Source organism: Rattus rattus, chromosome 1 (genome assembly GCF_011064425.1).
Source record: "Rattus rattus isolate New Zealand chromosome 1, Rrattus_CSIRO_v1, whole genome shotgun sequence".
Classification (NCBI taxonomy): domain Eukaryota; kingdom Metazoa; phylum Chordata; class Mammalia; order Rodentia; family Muridae; genus Rattus; species Rattus rattus.
Genome location: NC_046154.1, coordinates 34,781,843 through 34,804,695, shown reverse-complemented (window position 1 = coordinate 34,804,695; position 22,853 = coordinate 34,781,843). Strand labels below are relative to the sequence as shown.

General features: G+C 40.5%; 1 protein-coding gene across 1 annotated transcript in view; it reads right to left on the bottom strand.

The window, feature by feature from the left end:
• The window catches only part of Macf1 (microtubule actin crosslinking factor 1), a 323,248-nt gene that overhangs the window by 112,293 nt on the left and 188,102 nt on the right, over positions 1-22,853 (bottom strand). The window contains 7 exon segments of the mRNA XM_032898600.1: positions 14,093-14,228; positions 18,144-18,232; positions 18,511-18,663; positions 18,942-19,040; positions 19,260-19,367; positions 20,642-20,725; positions 21,525-21,687. Coding sequence (XP_032754491.1) covers positions 14,093-14,228; positions 18,144-18,232; positions 18,511-18,663; positions 18,942-19,040; positions 19,260-19,367; positions 20,642-20,725; positions 21,525-21,687 — 832 coding nt within the window.

Below are 22,853 nucleotides of genomic sequence, written 5' to 3'. Positions count from 1 at the left end.
TCCAGTACCTTCCCTCTAGCCTCTGCGGGCACCCGCACTCACATGCACATAGCCCTCAGTATACGTATGCATAATTAAAAATAAATCTTCAAAAACAAACTCTCAAAAAAAAAAAAACCAAAACAAAAACAAAAACAAAAAACAATACCCCCAAACCCACAACAGTACCTTTTTTACTTCCACTGCATTCTGCAGATGGAGGAATCTGGAGCTCCAGGAGTCACTAACAGAGCCTAGAGACTTCTGAAGATTCTTGGCATCTTTCTCTAACGCCTTCAACAGCTGAGCAGGTACTTCTTGTGGCTGACTGATAACAATCTGATCCACACATTCCAATTCCTGACTTACCACGGTAGACAGATCTTTTAATTCCCTGTCTAATACCTGAGGGGAGAGAGTAAAGTTACCCCCAAATCAGGAGAAGTACCATGCCTGGGGATCTGTGGAAGAGCATGTGCCTACCTTTGTTGGAGCCTAAATTCAATCCCCAGTGCAGAGTAGCATTTTTTAAGATTTATTTATTTATTATATATAAGTACATTGCAGCTGTCTTTAGACACACCAGAAGAGGGCATTTGATCTCATTACAGATGGTGGGATGCTTGCTGGGATTTGAATGCAGGACCTTTGGAAGAGTAGTCAGTGCTCTTAACCACTATGTCATCTCTCTAGCCCCAGACTAGCAATTTTACCTTCTGGGTATCAACTGGGTACACATGTGTAGATGAGGTGTCACATCTACATAGGACTTAAAAGATGGTTTTTATGTAGGCTCCTCAATTTAATCACTAATCAACTGACATTCCTCAGCATTGAACAACATGGATTGCTTTGTCTGAGCCACCAAACAGAAATAGGAGAGTGGTTAGGCCTTAGATTCAGGTTTCTAACTTAGTGTAATACTCTGTCCTTGACTCCTCTCTAAGACCATCAATTTTCCTTTTCCCAGGCAGCTAACATATAGAATTAATATGCTTCAAGGGAAAATAACCAAAAAGACGACTCTTTCCATCCAAATTCTAAGGGGAAAGAACCAAAGAATATAAAAATACCTGAAAGCAGCCTCCCCCTCAGCGGTCCCATCTATAATAGTCTTACTTCCCAACAGAGAGGCCAGCAGTGGGTGGTGGGAGAGTGAAACAGTGTTTTGAGGCATAGCCTCACTACCCTGTTAGCTACCTACTCACACTGCACACTGGACACTGAAAAACAAGGCAAACTTCTGCAGGCTCCATCGTCTCTTTTTCACCTTCGGTTTCAATGAGCGGCTTGTTTCCCTTTCAAGGCTGCCTTTGATCCTTTCTAATGTTCTCAAGAGCCTGCTTCTATTACCAATTTCTCCTCCCTTACCTTCTCCAAAAGCCACCAAAAACTTTCCTTAGTCATACTATGTCCTACCTCTTTTCCACCTGCAACACAAACACTTCAGGAAAGAATGACATTCAGTAATCACCTGTCATCTCATTTAAATCTTACACTCCATGGAAACCGTTTGTTTTTTTTAACTAAGGTCACCTAGGAATTAGTCTTCCCTGGACTCAGTATCTCGGCCCTCTGTTCTTCCTAGAGGCCTTTCTTTCAGTTTCTTGGAGTTCTTTGGACAACTGAAATAGGACTAGGAATATGGCTCAGTAGGTAAGAGCACTTGGTTGAGGAAGCATGAAGACCTGAGTTCAAATCCTATAGTCCCACAGAGAAAGTTGGGCATGGCCACGAACACATTGCAACCCTAGTGTTGCAGAGAGAGATGGAGAACAAGAAGATTGCTGGGGTTTGTTGGTTGGCATCCTAGTTCCAAGTTCAGCGAAAGACCTTTCCGAAGGGTATAAGATGAAGGGTGATAGAGCAGGACAAGGAAATACATCTATATACACAACCACATGTACATCTATACACATACAAAAGAAAAAGAAAAAAAAGCCCACTAAAACCAACCACCCCACCTAAGTATAGGTGGTTTTACTTCTGAAATTGTGAGTTTTTTGGTTACATACACACACACACACACACACACACACACACACACAAAAGCATGAACACCTGGAGTGTCATCTTCAGGAGTTCTATTTACCTCCTTTGAATCAAGGCCTTTCATTGATCTGGAACCCACCATTTAGGATAGCAGCCTAGTGAGCTGCTATAGGAATCCTCTTATTTCTGCCTCCCCTAGGCTGGGATTACAAATGTATCCCAATGTACCTGGCTTTTGTTTTGGCAAGGCACAGTTTCACTGTGTAGGCGTGCTGGCCTGGAACTCACTAGGTAGACCACGCTGGCCTCAACCTTGTGGTCATCCTTCTGCCTTTCTTAGTAAAAGGATTACAGGCAAATAAATTCTCATACCCAGCTACAAATGTAAGTAAAACACTTCCGATTTTCTCAGCAGGAAAGCACAAGCATTATAGGGCTGGATAGATAGCTCAGCAGGCAAGAGCACTTACTGCTCCTAGCACCAATGTTGGGCAACTTACAACTACCTGTGTTAACTCTAGCTATAGCCTCCATTGGTACCTACAATCACATGCACATACTCACACATACACAAATATACATACACGTACATAATAGCAAAATTTATTTACCTCATACTGATGGTGTCCTTAGATCTCTGTTCTAGAGAGTTTCAATTATACTTTTTTAATATTATTATTAATGTTATAGTCTTTTAAATGGTGCTATTTATTTATTGATTGATTGATTGATTGATTGAGTTTGCATGCGCTACAGTGCAAACACAGTGTGGAGGTCAGAGAACAACATGCAGAAATTCCTTCTATCCTACTACACAGGTCCACAGGTCCTAGAGATTGTTAAATTCAGGTCTATAGGCTTGACAGCAAGTACTTTTATCCTTTAAGATGTTTCACTGACACAAATTGCCTAAAAAGTTGCCTATAAGCCTACATGCAGAGATGGGTCTGATAAATATAGACTTCACTGAGGGGATAGGGTTGGGTCCAACACTTGGGAAATCATTTCCATTATCACCATTAGTTCTTTGATTTCCATGGGTGGGTGGGACAAATCATGGAAGGTCAAATGAAAATGAAGCCCATGAGTTAATCACCTTCATCTAATCCTATGACTTCCGAAAAGAACCCTTGCCTTCAACTATGTCTTTCTATAGAGTCTAAGCAGATGTTCTCTTCAGAAGACAACCTTTAATCTTCTAGAAGTAGGAGATAAACATGTGCAACGGCTATGCTACTGAAACAAGCTGGCAATCTGTATGTCTGCTTGCTTCTTACACTTTAACCAACTGTTTGCATACGATCTGATTTCCGGTGTTACCATAAAGAGGCTTTAAGTACTCATGCAATGTAACGTCACCTACTGAGGTCTAAGAGCTAGCATTCTCAGGTGAGCTAAAAGTAGACCTTTTAAAAAATTTAATATCTTATTATTAATATTTGTGTGTGTGTGTGTGTGTGTGTGTGTGTGTGTGTGTGTGTGTGTGTGTGTGTGTGAAGGCCTTGCAGTGCTGGGATTAAAGGTATGTATTACCATGCCCAGCTTACTTCAAATTTCTTAGCCAATCGCACTGCTTTTGAACTTAACTTCATTAAATCAAAGGTCATATAGGTAGCACATATCTATCCAATGTATATTCAAATATGATTCTTAAAAATCTTACCTTTTCTAGCCCAGTATATCCTATAAATACCTAACAGGAGTTTAAGATTTTCTTTCAATGGGAGAGAGTGAAAGGCAGGTTCTTATAAACCTTGAAATCTTCAGGGGAGCCAGCTAGAGGCCACCATCTGGAAGCCAGTGGGCATGGAGGAATGTTTGGGTACATACCTTGGCCTGACCCAGCAGATCTTGCAGCTCTGCCACACTAAGTTCCAAAGGTTGAATCTGTTTGGTTCTCATTTCAATGTCCCGTAACAGGGACAGATAGGAGACCAATTTCTCATCATGTTCTAAACAAAGTCTCCGGGTAAACACATTCTGTCAAACCAAAGTAAAACTCATGAAGTTCTGTTGTTTTCCTTAAAGTCAGCTTTTAAAATAGAAGCAATTTTTACTACACATAAGACAGGATGAAATACGTTCTGCCTGAGCCATTTCTAAGCAATAGACAAAATCATTTTATTGACTTCCTCAGGATGCTTATAATTATCAATAAATATCACTTAAAAACACTTCTAAAAGCCATTCTGATTTCAAGTAACATCACTTTAATATTTCAAATTAGTTCAGTGTTTTTAATTTTAGAACTCTCAGACTAGAGATAGATCTCAGCAGTATATGATTACATAGGAAGTCCTGAGTTCAATGCTAGAATTACAAAAATAAAAACAGTGAACAAAAACTCTGGCAATATTTAGAGACATTCACAGGCAATGCCTAATTTTCCAACAACTATATTATGGATAAGTGAACTAATAACTTAAGAGAATTAGCTGACACACAAAATAAATATCTATGTATATATGTGTGTGACTTTTGTATCCAGTTAAGAGTTAGAGTGTAAGCTAGGGTTGAGGATATATAGCTCAGTCATAGTAGAGCACTTGTTCAGGAAGCATTTAAAAAAAATCATAGCATTAAAGCTATTTATATCTTTTGTTTGTTTGTTTGTTTGTTTTGAAACATGGTTTCTCTCTGTATCCATGGCTGTCTATAGACCAGGCTGGCCTTAAACTCAGGAATCCACCTGACTCTACCTCCTGAGTGCTAACACTACTTATAGTTTGGAAACTAGTATCCTCTGGTAAACTAAAAGCAGACCTTATTATTTTTCTTTTTTAAATGGATTTATTTCTTATTATTATTAGGGTGTGTGTGTATGTGTGTGTGTGTGTGTGTGTGTGTGTGTGTGTGTGTGTGTGTGTGTGTGTGTGTATAAAAACCAACTACTAAGCCAGAGAAATGATGGTGTGTGTCTTTAATCCCAGTATAGGAGGCAAGAGGATTGCCACAAGTTGGAGGCCTCCCTGAGGATACATAGTGAGCATCAGGCCAGCTGGGGTCACATAGTTAAACACTGTTTGAAAACCAAATCAAAAGTAACCAAACAAAAATAGCCCCCAAACTCTAATAAAACGGAACCCAACACATTGGGATACTTGCCTGAGTTGCTCTGCAAGGCGCTGGCTTTACACCCTCACTCCCCTTCCCACTAGGTGTAGCTATGCAGGAGGCTCGCTCATCTCCAGGGAGCTCTTTGTGCTTCTCCTTAGGTATCTGCTCATCCACCTTCACTGGAGAACATGGCAGGGACAGTGGCATCTCCTCCCTGATTTCGGGAGTGGTGGGAATAATGACTGTGTCATGCTGCTTTATATTCTCACTCTGTGCTGTCCTTGTGGGCACTTTCTCCGGAAGAAGAGATGCCAAGACTCTGGGTCCTCTTTGAGCCACTCTGTCTTTAGAGGACCCTCTGTGACCTTCTGTGTCTCTAACTAGTTGATTTACCACTTCTAGAAATTTTGCTTCCTGGGTTGTTGTTATTTTAGATTTCTGATGTCCACTAAACTCACGATCTGCTCTGCTATCCTCATGAAGAGCCTTTATATCTGAGGAGTCTAGATAACCGAGTCCTTCCGTATCTAGAGTGGAAACTGTGCTTTCTTTCAGTTTATGGGCTCTTGTTGAGTCCATAGGTATTTCTTGAAGTAACTTTTCTTTATAATTTTTGGATGGGAAAATCCTATCTTTGGTCTCTGCAGTCTTAGATGCAATACTCAGGTCTTGGTCATCAGTAGTCTCCTGTCTTGTGGTAATTTGGGCAGCCATGGGACCTTTGGAAATGCAGGGCATGTCAGAAATATGGGATTCTCCATCTGATTCCTGGGAGTTCAGTCTTTCAGGTCTTGGAATCTCAGAAGAGAATGGTTCCTTCTGGACAGTACTAGCAGTTTCTTGAGATAACTTTTCTCTTTGTTTTAAAATCGAGCAGAGGTTGACAGTTTTCGTTTCCCCTTCGCTGAAGAACGTCAAAGCATTTTGATTTTCTAGGGAAGCATCTTTGAATGTCATCTGGGAAGGGAAGCCTTCGGTTTTACAAACAAGAGAAAAGTCCTTTTCTCTACCACCTTCTTTTCCCCTGCCATTTCCAATCGTCTTCATAGACTGGCTCTTTACAAAGGAGCCATGTTCGTCACCAATTGTAACTTCCTGGTCCAACTCTTCCTCAGAAGGACCTGCTGCCACTTTGTTTGTTTGGACTCTTTCCTCTCCACCCGTCTCTCTCCTTCCTCTCCTACCAACTTCCACATTCGCTGCCTGTGCACTCGACAGCTTGCCTGCTGGTTCATGCTTAGGTTCTTGTCCTTTCGAACCCACTCTCCCTGGACAGTCTCTTGCTTCTCCAGCATCCAGGCCTGGGGTTGACCGCTTTATGTGAGGAGTCATCTTCATTTGTGCTACTGCTTCCTCCTGCTCTACCTCTGTACAGTGTTTCATTTGACTCCTGGCTTCCTCTATGAGTTTCAAATCAGAAGATCCTGAGCAGGGATGCGTCACCAAAACTTGGTGTGCAGATTCACCCTCAAGACCACCAGGACTAACGATGCTGGCAGATACTTCATTGTCTGAAGAAGCCTTCTCCTCGTCTTGACGCTGGCTTTCCATCTCTACTGAAATCTTCTTGCCCTTTCCTACCTTTTCCCCATGAGAAACCCTTACGTTAGCCTTTTCTTGAGCACACTGACTTCCAACTTGTAACACTCCCTCATGTTTCTCTTTATCATAACTCTCCCTGGTGGCCTTCCTAAACTTTCTTAGAAATGCACCCTTTAATTCACATACTCCAGTCCCACCTTGCTTTCCTGAGGTATCTGCTTGGATCATAGTTACCAGTTCAGGGCTAATCAACCTTTTCTCAACAGCATCACTTAAAGTCACTCTTTGATCATTATATATATCAATAATTCCTCCAGTTAACACCTGATGGGATGCAATAATCCTGGCCATGCTTTCATCTACGAGTTTCTGTTCTAAAGCTGATGCCAATGTCACTCTTTTTCCTGTGGCCATATCTATGATTCCACCAGTGTTCGCCTGAGCTTCCAAAACCTTCAACATAGACCCAAAGTCTACTTTTCCACGCTGAATTGCTTCAGATGGTGTTAGCACTTTGTTGCTCATCTCATCTTTAATATCAGAGAATGGAATTACTTCGAGATATCTCCATCCAGATTCAATGTCAATCCTACATTTCTTTACCAATTCTGAGTAGGGAATTGTTGTGCAGCTCTCAGGATCTATAACCCCATGTATCACTCTCGAAGGCAATGCTGTTTTATTAGCTAAGGATTCTTCTTTGTTAGCTTTTACCGAGGTCAATTTCTGGCCATAAATGAGATCCCCCAAGTTTTCACTAAAGTCCAGAATTTCTTGGATTTCTCTTTTCAAGTCTGGAGAAACAAGATCTAATTTTATGGCTTCTGAGAAGGAAAGAGCTTCCTTTGTTTGAGGATGAAAAAATTGATGGTGGTTAAAGTTCTCAACTTTTCTGAGCTGCCTGGCTACATCTTCACCAATCATGCCATGTTTAAAGGCATTATCAACAGAGAGTCTCAAGCCAGATATATGATGAATGATACCACCATCAAGTACTTGCTTAGTCAACAGATAAATAGCTTCTTCTCTCTCTAGAAGACCTCTATCAATGGACTGCAAGACTGTTAATGGTGCTTTACTTTCAGGGTCCATAAGTCCTGTTGTTTCCATCTGTAGCCCGATTAATCTCTCTTTAACTGCCTTTTCAGCACCTCTGCCTTTGGTAGCCTTTTCCAGATTGATAAGTTCTGTCTGGTCAGTAGTGTCTACCAAACCAAGATTTGAGGCCAAAGTTACTGAAAGCCTTTTGCCTCGTTTCAGGTCAACAATTCCACCAGTTATCACCTGTCCCTCTAAAATTCTTGTGGCTGTCTCCTTGTCAAGAAGTCCAGCTGCTACAGCCTCCTGTACAGAGCACAGTGAGTGGGTCCTAGGGTCTAAGATACCACTTATAGCTTTGTCTGACATAAGGACATTACATAATAATTTCTCGTCCATTAGACCTTCGTCAATGACTTCTTCAGTTGTCAAAGATTCACATGTCTGGGAGTCGAAGAAGCCCCGAAACATGTTCAATTTCCCCATAAGTTTCACAGCAGTATGGCTAGACACAAGGCCTCGGGCTATTGCTTCATTTAGTAAGAGTTTCTGACCTGTTTCTTCATGAAAGATACCACCATCCTGTAGCTGTGCAGATAACGTACTTAAGGTAGCATCTTCAAAAGGAGAACTACACAACAAGGAAGGCTCATCACCATTATCTTCTCTATCAGCCTTTTCTAAAACCACCATCTGACCATCTGGAACACTCTGTCCTTCTTGGCTTTGTTTGTGGCTATCCTTAACCAAAAGTGCTTCATTTAACTCTTTCTCACCGTATTCTGACTTAAATTCTGATTTCAAACTTACAGAAGCATCTACCTGAAATTGTGAGGTTTTATTTTGAGACTTTGTGAGTGGTATTCCAGTTTCACTTGGAATATGGTCAGCTTTGACAGTCTTCACTTGTTTTTTGTGACGTGTAAATGAAGACTTTGTGGGAGCTTGGCATTTTGACTTCTCAGTAGAAAGGTCCTTGTCAAGCACCAAGGACATACCTTCAGATCCCTCAGGACATTCTACAAGGAGGGGATCACTGCTGACATTTTCCTCGCTAAACATTTCTGTTTGCTCTTCCTTTCTACTTCCTAACAATGGACTTTGTAGCTCTAATTTGACTTTATTGATGACCTTCAAGCTGCCAACATTTTCAGTAATGGCCCCTTGTTCTCCCACAAACAGCTCCCTTTCAGGACTCTCTGCAGAAGAGCACTCTCTTCCTACGACAGACCTCTCACCTTTTGCTTGAGTACAGTTTTCCTGACTGGGATAGCCCTTGCTCTGAGAAGGAAACTGGGATTCACAGGGCTTCCTAGCACTGGAAATTTGGGAGATAGTCCCAGGATCCAATTCTTGTAAATCCTTAGAAGTGTCGAGTCTTTGAGGCTGAATTTCAAATACTTCTGGAAGACCTACTTGATACTCATCTCTGGATGTTAGCATCTCCACCAGCTCTTGATCCAGTAGAAGCAGCCTCTGTCCAGTGTGTGCATTAATGTAGCTGTGAGTCATCAGCTGAAACAGCAGCTTCTCTTCACGGCTGGTTCTTCCCTCTCTTTGGCACGACAGAGGTGGTTTCCCAGCAGCAACGCCTACTTTGCTTTGCTCTGCAGAGTCTGCTAGTTGTATGTGAGGCCTCATGTCAGGGATACAGACTGACCTTAAGTTATTGGCAAGATCTTTATCTAGGATACCACTCTCTGTTGCTTTTTCCCAGGACCAAACCTCTGTGATTGATGGTAGAAAAAGAGCCTCAATTTGCTGTCGGTTATGGAGGATTTTATGTGCTAATTCATTAGACACAATACCTTGTTCTAGAGCATCTGTAATTGGGAGGATCTCTCCAGATTCAGGCAACAGTAACCCCATAAATGACCAGAGGGATTCCAGAATTACAAGAGCAATCTTAGCAGCTACTAGATTATTGGTCACTGCTTCGTCAATAGTCATTCTTTCTCCTGTGGCGGTGTCAATGATGCCTCCTGTCTGAAGCTGCCTTATAAGAATAGCACAGGCCATATCTTGGTCAATCAAATTATGTCTCACAGCCTCTTCCGCTGTAAGTCTGTGTCCTGTTCTTGGATCTACTATGCCACCAGCAAACAGCTGAGCTTCCAGTAGCCGGACAGTGACCTGCCTATCTATCAGCCCTTCCTGAACAGCACGGAAAATGCTAACTTTCCCACCTGATTTCAAGCTAACCATTCCCCCTGCCAACTGCTTGACAGGCAACAATTTTAACCCTGACTCTTGATGGCTGATACATCGCTGCATCAGTTCCAGCAAGCCAACTTTTTCGGCTGTGTTGGGGTCTATCAAATTCTTGGATGTTCTCAGGTGAGACTGTAATTCTGAATGAAGCCATGATGCAATGAAGCCTTGATGGAAAGCTTCTTCCAGATTAATATAGTTCTCACTTGGTGGGAGACTGAAACCTCCAGCTGCCAGGTGAACTTCTAAGACTTGCAGTCCAAGTCTCTCACTGACTATTTTCTTTTCAATTGCTTCCACCACAGAAAGGGAGCCCTGGGTCCCCGTAAGACTACTTATTAAAGACAGAGAATCCCTTAGTCCTAGGAGGTGTTGGTACATTGGAAGGTTAATGAGATTTCTGGTGAGGCCCTCTTCCAAAGAGAGCCTTTCACTGTTCTCAGGAGCGATGAGGCCAGACATGATAACCTGGGATTCCAGGAGCACACGGCCTGTGTCTTGGTCAATAAGGCCCTTTTGCATGGCTCTGAAGATGGGGAATATCTCCACTGTGCCTAGGTCAATCACCCCAGCAACTGCTCTGCAACCCTAAAAGAAAGAATTAAAACAAAAATTGAATCAGAATCAATGATAAAAAGTATAAGTGTTGAAAGAGAACCACAGTAGATGAAATTCTGATCACAAGAAAAACCTACCCGGAGTAAGCCCCAACCTGTATGAAATACCAAAATGCAAGCCAGACCATTCATGCTAAGAAGTAATTTTTCTAAACTGCCAAATGTTTAACACCGCCAGAAGTTCACAGATTGCTTAAAGGACGATAGGCAGCAGTAAGCATATCTGAGTAACACGCTTTATTTACAAAGAAGCATGCAGTGGAAAGAGAATAGCTTTTTAGAAAACAATCGTCTTATTTATTTATTCATTTATTATCTATCTATCTATCTATCTATCTATCTATCTATCTATCTATCTACCTACCTACCTACCTACCTACCTGCCTACCTACCTAGTGTATAGGGTGTGTGCGTGTGTATGCATGCATGTAGGCATTTAAGAGACACAGCACTCATGTGTAAATCAGAGGACAACTAGAGGGAATTCGGTCTGTCCTTCCATCATGTGGGCCTGGTAGTTTTTTTACTTGTTGAGCCACACTGCTTGTCTTAGACGGCTAAAAGATTTTATTTTTTTACTTTTTAAAATTGTGTGTATGGGTGCAGATGAGTGCAGGTGTCCTAGGAGCCCAAAGGTCTATTAGTCAAGCAATGTGTGCTTGAGAATTAACTCTCTAGGAGGCCCATGCTAGGAAGACCTGAAAGAGCAAGCCAAGGGTGAAACAGATTGTGAAAACCACAAGAGTCACTGCTTCCAGTCCAGGCTAAAATAGGTGATGTAACAGCTATGATGACTTAGAATATTGAGGGATGACATAGAATCTTCACAATGATCCTTTAAAAGATTAATCTCAGTTTGCATGTAAGAACATGAGACACACTATGTAACAAAACAAGTGAGTTCCAGAAACAAACATGGCCTCAAATCTTTTGACATATATATATATATTGTTTCTCTAGATAGTTCTGGAAAGTATGAAACAGGAAAGTCACACCTTAAATAGTAGTTAGTCTTTAAATTCAGAGAATAAGGTAAACCTTATACATTGTTAAAATTACCTTTGTAAATTCCAGAATCACCTGCTGAAGACTTCTCAATTTAAAGCCTTTTATTTCAAATTTCATATCATTTAAAGAGTTTAGCCACTTGACTACATGATCACTTGCATTGAGCTCTGTTTACAGCTCTTTTTCCTTTTGTTTGTTTTCTGAGACAGGGTCTCACTATGAAACTCGGACTGTCCTGGTTGGTATAAACTGTATGGAGTAGGCTGGCCTCAAACTTCCCGGCAGCAGATTCCTGCCTCTGCCTCCACAGTGATGGGATTAAGAGCAGACACCACCATGCTCATCATTCATTGTCTCTCTTTGGGCAGTATTTTCTTAGATTTTTTTTAAAATTCATAACTTATTCCTACATAATCCAGACTTAATTGTCAGCCACTTCCCTGTCTACTAACAAGTGCACTTTGTTTCTATTCTCAGTGACAGGTAAACTATATTCAAAGCGTAGTTTTTCTCTACATGAATAGGAACAGTATCTGCAATGCAATCAACAGTGAGCAAATAAACAGATAGCATGTAAGAAAACCTTTAACACTACTAGGCCATAGCTCCCCCTTTAAAGACTGAGCAAGGCCTTCAAGCTTGAGGACTGCACATAAGAATGAGAATGGGTAACAAAGAGGGATTTGGCTAATTTCTCCACTTCATCGTATATGCCCAGTTAATGGCAGAATTCCTCACACTACAAAGTATATCATTTGTTCTTCTCCCCAGTCTTTAATTTCTGTATTGCAGGGTTCAATTTATATAACTGAAACACATACATCATACAGGTCTACTATGTATCTACTTTAGAGAGATTAAAAAGAAAACTCATTGGTGTATGGTTATGTATATATAAACATATATTTTTGAAAATCCATAAACTGTGTGTTTGCACACATCTTTAATCCCAGCACTTAGGAGGCAGAGCCAGGAGTATGGTTTACAGAGCAAGTTCCAGGAGCTACCTCAAAATACCAAAAAGAAAAGAAAAAGAAAAAGAAAATCCATATAAAGCCTGTGGAGAGAGAGATGCTATAACAAAAGGGAGGACTGTATTGACATTTTCTAATTTCTTCTTTAGGAGTTATAATCTCAAAAATGCTGACATTGAAAAAAAGCCTGGAATTGACCCAAAGAGAAAAGCCTCCATAATTCCTTCCAACACCCTAATAACTGGAGGCTAGACAGGCAGCACTGAGCTGGGAAGTAATCCAGAGAAATCTAGTCTACCAAACATGGACATTCTGACGTAGATGAACAGTAAGACAGAAGGAGATGAGGGAAGAAAACAAAAGGCTTCTACTTACCCACACTGCAGAGCACGCCTCAGGCAGATAGGAAATAGAGCCTTACGGAGCAGCTCAGCCGTATCACATACACAGTGTAAGCTTGGTGTTAGCGTCCAGCATGCGACTGTTTGTTTTTTTGCAAAAAAGAACCCCAAACAGGTCGTCCTCTTTTTCCCTTTGTGCATTTGTGCTTAAACTCCAAAGGGTTAGTGAAACTTGTAAGCAAGGATGTCAGTTAATCAGAACAATACTTTACATGAAACGCACACAGTACAGGGACACATCATGCTCAATGTAGTGGTGCTCAGCAGCTGGTCTTGGGCTTTCTTTCTCCCCCTCCCACCCATTTTTAACCTCTCAAAATGAGAACTGGATGTTCTCGGCAAGCAATTGTTAAAACTTTTCACATATTCCCTTATATGGTGAAGCAGCAGCCATTAGAGTGGGCTACCTTACACAGAAAATTCTACACCAGCACACTCTTCCTAAAAATATACTATCAAAGCAGGGCTGGTTCTAGCCTGTAGACTTTATGAACTTAGAAATTTGTATCTATGTTTCAGAATCAAGATATATTTTGTTTGAATAATCATTTTTGAATCATGTAGACCAAATGTGATTTACCAGATTAGCCTTCCCCACATAAACTGACCAGTGCTTCACAACATAGGGAATAAGCAGGCAGACACACTGTATATCCCAGAGACACAGGATACAATTGGTTAAATGTACACACACACTTATCCAGAAAGAACTTAAGACAACCAACAGCAACTATGATGACTTTCATGTGGTACAAAATTGAAGGTGAGGTGAGAACTGGTAATATGCTATGTGATAAGATGACCATGGATGGTGAGGGGAACCAGCGTCTCAGTCAGTGGCGTTCACTCTCCCTGGTCACTCTACAGAAGGAAGAGGGTTATAAGCATGTTCTTGCCAATATCCACAACTCTTGGCTATCAACTCTTAGATGACAATGTCTCAAAGGAATATAACCTTATTGACCTGTGATCAGACAAATAAAGAATTTAAATTCTCATCAACTGTTTTCCAATATGCAATGGTAAAATGTAGGTGGAGACAGGAGTAGACCAGAAACAGAGGGTTGCTGTAAGTGCCCTCTGATATTTTTAACTGACCAACACATCATGGAACCCCGTTAAAGAAACACATGACAAATGGCTGCTAAGGTGAGGTTAAATATTAAGTCACATTGGTAATGGCAAGCTAGTGAACATGACTCTCAATCAGCAAAGCCACTTTCATACCATTTAAAGGGCTTCCATAATATATGGAGCCCAAAACTAAAAATACCTTTTGTTCTGTCTGTTGAGCCAGCTCGCTCTGGAGCTGCTGGAGTTGGTTTGCGGAACCATCACAAAGATCATGGTAAGTCTTGTTCAAGGCACTCAACTGCTCAGAGATCTGTTCCTTCTCTCTTTCTGAAAGCCTGAAGGATGAAGCATCATATTTCTCTCAGGGGAAGAATTCTCCAAACTATATTCAAAACTGTTGAATGGATTATCTAGATACAACCAGTCTCCTATACGTACGCAACTTTGGCATCTCACACATAGCCTATGATTCTTAGTGATGTCAAGGTTATAGAACTCTATGCTTGTAGATCTGGAACTGTAATCAATCAAAATGACCTCCTCTTTTCCTTAGCCTTACTCATATATAAATGTGATATACTCATATACAGCAAATGTGATGCTGAAATAATATAAAATCATTGTACATTTAAATTGTTAGGCCTCAAAATGTATGATATGGTCCTATTTTATACGTCTTTATTCCTTTACAGTTATTCTCATTTTAAACCAATTAAAATTTTCACTTACCTATTATTTACCTAGTCACCTTTAACTTTTCTTATTTTTAAAGCCTTTGTATTTTTTTGTTTTAGGATGAAATGTCCTATAGATATCTGTCAAATCCGTTTGGTTCATAAATTCTGCTAGTTTCATTGTGTTCTGTTCAGTTTCTGTTTCCATTGATGAGAGTGGAATGTTGAAGTCTCCCACTATTATTGTATGTGGTGCAATGTATACTTTGAGCTTTAGGAAGGTATCTTTTATGAATGTAGGTGCCTTTGCATTTGGAGCACAGAGATTCAGAATTGAGAGTTCATCTGAGTGGAATGTTCCTTCGATGAGTATGAAGTGCCCTTCCTTATCCTTTTTGATAACTTTTGGTTGAAAGTCAATTTTATTCGATATTAGAATGGCTACTCCAGCTTGTTTCTTGGAACAATTTGTTTGGAAATTTTGTTTTCCAGCCTTTTACTCTGAGGTACAGTTTGTCTTTGTCACTGAGGTGTGTTTCCTGTAAGCAGCAAAATGATGGGTCCTATTTACCTGTCCAGTTTGTTAGTTTATATCATTTTATTAGAGAATTGAGTCTATTGATATTAAGAGATGGGTTGGGGATTTAGCTCAGTGGTAGAGCGCTTGCCTAGGAAGCGCAAGGCCCTGGGTTCGATCCCCAGCTCCGAAAAAAAAAAAAAAAAAGAACCAGGATATTAAGAGATATTAAGGAGTAATGATTGTTATTTCCTGCTATTTTTGTTGTTAAAGATAGAATCATGTTTCTGTGGCTATCTTCTTTTGGGTTTGTTGCAAGAAGATTACTTTCTTTCTTTTCCTAGGGTGAAGTGGGTGGGTATGTGGGGGAACACTGTCATAGCGGAAAGGGGAGAAGGGAAGGGATAGGGGGATTCCAGAGAGGAAATCAGGAAAGGGGATAACATTTGAAATTAAATAAAGAAAATATCCAATTAAAAAAAAATAAAGCCTTTGTATGTAGATGTATCTGTTGAGCACATTCCTCATCACCCCTCTTTGCCCTTGTCTCCTCTCCCCATCTTAGCCATTTTTATTTGTTTTGGGTTTTGTTTTTAAGAAGTCAGGTCTCTATGTAGCCCAGGCTAGGTGAGCTTAAACTGGTAACCCTTCTGGGTTAGCTTCCTATGATGGATTACTACCATACAATGGTTACTAAACTCTAAATTTTACGATTCAATCAGTAAACAAGATTCCTGCTTTAGGTAGGAAACAAGATATTGTCATGTAATGTCAATATCACCATATGTTGTCACCACAGACATTCATTTCCTGTCTTCCTAGAGGTTCACATCTTGAATCTGGTGAAACCTAAAAGTTGGTTGGCTTCCCCATATTCTGAGAATGAACTATGTTTGTTTGTTTGTTTGTTTGTTTATGTTACCTACAAACTGAGATTCCTCCAAGCTTTCTTTGGCTCTTCTAATTGCTCTGAGCCTATTGTTTTCTCTATCTTCAATTTATCTTTGGCATCTAAACCCTACAGTGGATTTTCTTAATCAGGTCCTTAATATTATTCTTGCCTGTCCACTCATTAATTAGACTAAAAACCAGATCTCTAAGATCCCACATGATGCCAAATACATCCTGTAAGGGAGGGAAAATCCCATAGACATAGAGAAATCCTACAGGTTTGTAAATTTTAACAGGTCCTCAGAAAATCCAAGTGGGAGTCCTCAGTTAATCCCTTCATCATTTTGCCTGAGCACTACACTAATCGTCAGTAAACCAGCTACTTAAAAGTAAGATACAAATAGACCACTGGCTATTACTTCTCTTACTCTTGGACTTCACTCTTGATACACCTGAGGCTATATCCTTATACTGCATGGGAAAGCTGTCTTGACTACTCACCCCCCCTCCTACCTATTATTGGCTCTTCGCTGTGCTTAAGGCACTCTATGAACACAGGTGTCTTCCCCCTTCTAAGAAAAAGGTTTTGAGAGTGCATTCTGTTTCTCATTACTTGTATCAATGCCTTCCTTTCCTATACTCACACTTTAGGAAAGGAGTTGAATTTCAGTTCCTTGGCCTCCTTACCTCTCATTTACTTACCGTTCATTATTTTGACTCTGATTTCACCCTACAACCTTTTATCAATACAACCAAAAAGTTCCAACAGCCAAATATATTAGATATTCATCGATCTTTCTTGACTTTTGAGCCCCCCTCCTCTTTTGAACTTTCATGGGTGCTGAGGTATTATCCACCAACATTTTCGTATTCCTTCTCTTAAATTTCCTTTACAGAGGACATCTGAAAGTCCTTTTAGATTAATTTACCCTTATGATTTCTACTACATTAGTAACTTAAATCTTTGTCCCTTTAGACTTTTATCATTATTTCCAAACTTCCTACATATCTGCCCACTGGGAACCTTTGGTGAGTCTACCTAAGGCATAAATAAAGTAATCGAGGAATCTTACAACACACTAGGTATTTCCACCCTGAGGTTCTACAGACTCTCATATTCAACAATGTCTAAGCTACATTACTCTGCAACTCGCTCCTTGTTCTGTGTTTCTTATGTGTGAGTGGGATCATCATAGTCAATAGCCTATCTAAAAGCCTAGAAGGGTTTTTTGTTTGTTTTGTTTAGAGACAGTGTCTGGCCTACCCCTCACTATGTAGATCAAACTGGTGTGGAATTCAGAGATCTACCTGCCTATGCTGGGATTAAAGGCATGAACCACTAGTATAGCAATTTTTCTAATGATTTTCCATGTGACCAAACACATAGATTCACCACATTTAATATCTTTTTTTAAAATTTATACATTTATTTATTGTATGTGTATTTGCATGGGCACATGCATATGGAGGTCAGAGGAAAATCTGGGGAGTTAATTCTCTATTTCTACCCTGTGGATCCTGGGAATTGAATTAAGTTTGTTGGGCTTGGTAGCAAGCAACTTTATGTGCTGAGTCATCTTGCCAGCCCCTTAATACCTCCTGAATCTCTGCCATCTCTGTAATCTACTACACCTCTTGCATTCATTATATGATGCCTGCCTTTCATCCTCTATAATACCCCCATGTCAATCATATTTAAGATTCCTCCTCGTAGCTGAGGTTAAAAAACAAAATAAAATAAAACAAGACAAACAAAATAAAACTCCTCAGTACAAAACACAGTACAAAACGCAAAGCTCTTGTGCAGGAATTCTCCAGTGCAGCTTCTCATCGTCACTTTTAAGATTCAGTCAGTAGTATATGTGCTGGGGGCCTCTACCAGGTCTGGACTCAGTCAGAGCAGATGCGCCTAACCCTCAAGAGACTTGGGGCCCAGGGAATCGGGGGTCTGCAGGGGTGGGGATGGGAGACATCCTCTTGGAGACAGGGCTGGTGGGGGGTGGGCTGGGGGTGGGGGAAGGAGGTATGGGATATGGAACAGTTGAAGGGTGAACCAGGAGGGGAATAAAGTCTGGATTGTTACAAAATAAATAAATAAATAAATAAATAAATAAATAAATAAATAAAAGAATAAAAACGATTCAGTTAGTTGAAAAGGTCAGACTCACTTATGACCATGCTTGGCTAAGAAGATTTGTGACGTTTTAATGGCCTCAGAAACTTGTTCTTTCTTGGTTGTCAGCTCTTCTGCCAGAACCTAGTAGTAGAAATAAAGTAGCTGTTTTTTTTTTTTTTTCAAACTCAAGACTTGAGAGTCAAACATGATTTCAAATATGTTTTCACAAACCAAGGAGAAAATCAATCTATACAATTATAAATGGGAGACAGATGTTTGAAAAGGTAAATGAACACCCAAGCAGCTGAAGGTTACAGTCTTGGAGCCTTTTCTAAGATGAGGGTTGTCTTTGGAGCAGCCATGGGAACTGCTCCATGCGTGACTCCCCCTGTGCAGAGAGCGATGGGCTTTCTACTCACCTGCTGCTCCAAAATGGCCTTCTCAATGTCTGTGGATGCACTAGTGCGAGATGAGGTAGTTGTTCCTTGTGTATTTCTCGCCAGAGTAGACACCCAACCCAAAAGGTCTTTAACCTTCTCCACATGTTCTTGTTTTTCCTCTTCTACCACTTTCTGTAACAGGAAATAGAAAGTCAGTGCTGTGATCAGGGTCTCACTAGGCTGGCCTGGTGTTAATGTTTCCAAAGTCAGACAGGAAATACATTGTTCATTATATACAGAATCTTGCTAGTTTAATAATTTTTAGAACCATGAGTGAACAGAGAGACTACATGGAGTACGACTGATAAAATGGGAAAAGACATATATTGCTATCTAATTTCCATGTGCCCGGTGAGGCACAGCGTTTTTAATCATTCCTTTAACAAGGATGGGCGCCCAATTATTCTCACCTCTTCTTCTTCCAACCGCCGGAGAGCATCACTGATATATTTTACATGCTGAGTCGTTAATGTCACCAAAGCTGTGTATCGAGTCCTCAAGTCCATGAACTATAAGTTCAAAAGAATAATTTTGATATGTTATTATCCAGAAAAGTAAAATCCAACAGTTGAATAAGGAAGACAACACAAAGAAGGGACAAACGAGAGCTTTTCAGTTTTTTCTCCATTAATGTATTTATTTATTCACTTCACATCCTGATCACAGCCCCTCCTCTCCTCCCAATCCACTTTCCCTCAGGAGACATGGGTTTGCTGCCATCCACTCACCTCCTGTGTGATGGCATCTGAAGAGGAAATCATGCGACGGCGCTTGCCCGGAGATTTCTGCTGTGACTCCACGAAGGCCTTGTACGTCATAAGCTGCAACTCATAGTCCTAAGAACAGGAGAAATTTGACTACTTTTACTTAAGACTTCTTAGCTAACAACACAGCACATAACGAAAACATAGTATTTTCTTGCTGGACTACATTTAGTGTTTGTTCACAAACATTGGGCCATTCTGCCTGCAAGAAATACTGGTGTTGTCTCTATAAATGAATATAGCTATTTATAATATAGTTTTACTTACTCTGAAAATTCAAGTTCTTATCTACTTATTTAGTGGCTAGGGTCTCATGTAGCCTAGGGTGGGAACTCCCAGTGGGGGAAGGGGGGAAGGCCTTGAACATCTGATCCTCCTGCCTAACCCTTCCAAATGCTGGCATTAGGTGTGCACTACCGTGTTCAGTCTTATGTGACAGTAAAAACTGAAGCCAGAGCCTTACACTAGGCAAGTTCTCCACCAACTGAACAACACCCATTGACCAGATCTTATTCTTTTATAAAGAATAATGTATCATAAGATACAATTCCTTTAAATTTTTTCATTGGACATATAAAAAGAGTGTGTGGCCTAGACTCAGCCTATGGGTTATACCTTGTTGAATCCTGAGTTTTTATTCTGTGATTTGATGTCCAATTCTTTGATCTCACTGGGTAAACTGAAGTTCAAATAGGAAAAGTGGATTTTCCTAACTAATTCAGTACAGATTTAGAAACTGTTTTCCAATCTTTTTCTTATTTTACTATGTATCCTGTGCTTCTTCTGCAACCTGTAAGAAGGCTTTGTTCCCCACCTTCCAAACCTTCATCATTTAAATAGTACTTATTTACTTATTTATCTTACTACTTCTACTCTCTCGTTCTCCCAATATCTTTTTGTTCTCTCAAGACAAGGTTTCTCTGTGTACCCTGGTTGTCCTGGAACTTACTCAATAAACCAGGCTGGCCTCAAACTCAGAGATCTGCCTACCTCTGCCTCCTGAGCATTGGAATTAAAGGTGAGCTCCACCACTGCCTGGCTCCTGATACCTTTTCTAAAAACAATAATGATCACCTTGTTCCTCTGACCAAAATCTTTTGAGTATGTAGACCCAGTTTCTCAAACACCAACATGTGTGGAAATCATCTGGGAAACCCTTATGAAAATGGGAACCTGATTCAATAGGTTGAGGGCATTTCAACAGCATCTCAGGTAATAACGTCACTCCTGCCTCAGAGACAACCTCGGAGAGCACTGTATCATCTGTCCAGAAAAGAACTCAGGCTGATAATGTGTCTGTCCTAACCTGGAGATCATCTATTCCTTCCGGGATATGGTACAATTACCTTTACAGTAGTGGAGTACTGCTGGGAAAGTTTTTGACATTGGTCCAGTTTTGTCTGATTTCTCTCAATCTCAGCAAACAGTTCCTAGAAACCGAAGTATCCCAACATGACCATTGATTATCATCACTAAGCAGCGAGAACTTACTATATTCTACAGCAGTGAATCTCAAACCTCAGGAACATCAGTCAAAAAGACCAGTTAAGACACAGACAGAAGAGCTAGTCCTGCAGGTCCTGAGTTGGGCCCAGGAACCTGGATTTCTAACATGGTTAGGGTGATGCTGATGCTGCTGGTGTTGGAGCTATGCTTTGAGAACTGATATTCCTTTAATGCTTTACATGTAGAGCTTCATGTAATTGTAGCAGTAATTTCATGAGGCAGTTTAAAGGAATAATAAACTGTGTCTATTTTAAGGATAAGGAAGTAGAATAGTGAAAGGCAGTTAATTTTTCAATGTTTTCTAGCTAGTAAGTAGTACATAAGCCAGGACTGTAGTCAAGACAATTAAACTCAGACCTCAGATACTTAATGACATGGTATTAAACAAAGTAAAAGAAAACATCGACCAAAAATGCTTTAAATAATCTTCTTCCATTCACAGTTCTCCAAACCCCTACAGTCCACTCCTAGTGTAATAAAATATAATATCAAGAAACAAAATGGAGATGTTTAATAGTTTCCATATATGGCCATAGAAATTCAGGATTGGAGGACCTAATGGGTCTCTCTCTGGCCTAAATATAAAATCAGTATCTTTTCCAAAAACCATAAACAACAGAGGGGCCTTAGATGTCTAACCATTGGGAGGAGGTTGAATTAATACAGCACTGTCATCTTTAAGATGAGCTAACTTCTCCTCCCTTGTCTTGCAGCCATACTCACCGTCTGCTGACTAAGCTGCTCAGACAGCACTCTGCTATCCTCTGCCTGGCCCGGCTTCATCATTTCCTGCTGGGCAGTGGTTTCCTCAATCCACTTGATGAGAGTCCCATGGCAGGCTCGGTAATCTCTCAGAACTTCCTGGATACTTTCTACCTCCGACTGCCTGGAGGGTCAAAGGGAAGCACTGTCAAACATCCTAATGCTAACATAAAGAGAGTGCAGTCGCTCAGGCCTCCTGGAGGCCACCGTTTCTCTTGGGGATGCGTGACGCAAGGCTGAGTAATGTCTATGAACATCCCAGGGTCCTAAAAGTGAGTAAAACGAGTCCTAAGAGCTCTGAAAAACCCTATGGAGCCAAGAATCTCAAGATAATTCCCATCAAATTTTTCATTTATATCTTTATTTTACAGAGTATCTGTCAGGTTACCAGGACTATGATTTATAAAGCACTGTAATTTCTTGTAGCAGAAAGTGAAGAAAGATAGAGGTTGCTATCTTCAGATGTCTGTCAATCTCACTAGCTTTAGGGTCGTAGTAATTTAAGTAAAGACAATACAGACTTATATGAGTTGTTGAGCTCCTGTCCCTGTATATTTTCCTTCCCTTCTTAGCCTAAGAAAGAGCAAATTACATCAGAAGCAAGGCATCAAATGACAGAAGTGAAGTGAACCCACTAAAATCAGCAACTGTGACCAATGCCATAAATTCTATAAAGCCTCATTCTGAAAATGGATCAAATTAGATTCAAGCCTAATAAAGCAAGAACTAAAACCTAGGTTCTCTCCTCAGGAAAGGGCCATCATATAACCATTCAAGTCCATTTTAAAAGGAGCACACAGCACTAGACATGTGGCTAAATGGTAGAATGTGTGTCTAGCAGATACAAGAACCTAATTTAATCTCAAGCGCCGGTGTGTGTGTGTGTGTGTGTGTGTGTGTGTGTGTGTGTGTGTGTGTGTGTGACATGCGTGTGTCATTGTCATAAATGGCTTAACTAGATAAAGACTGGCTCTGCTAACAGTATTCCTGCTGTGAAAGCAAGCCTGGGATATAGGGTGACCTGGCAGAAGTACTTATCACCCTATTGATTGTCAGGGCTGATTTAACTGTTCTAGTTGCTAAATGGATCTCTCTCTCTCCTCCCTTACTGCTTCATCTTCATGTGTGTCCCTTCCAAAGCTGTGTTTCCTTCCAAATAAAGCTCTCAAAAAATGAGCTTTGGGCTAGGGTTGTAGCCTAATGGTGGAACATAAGTGCTAGGCTTTAGGTCTGCCTTACAATTGATTCCAATTTTTTTCTGGAGCTTATCATGGGCTCCATGCTGTTTTA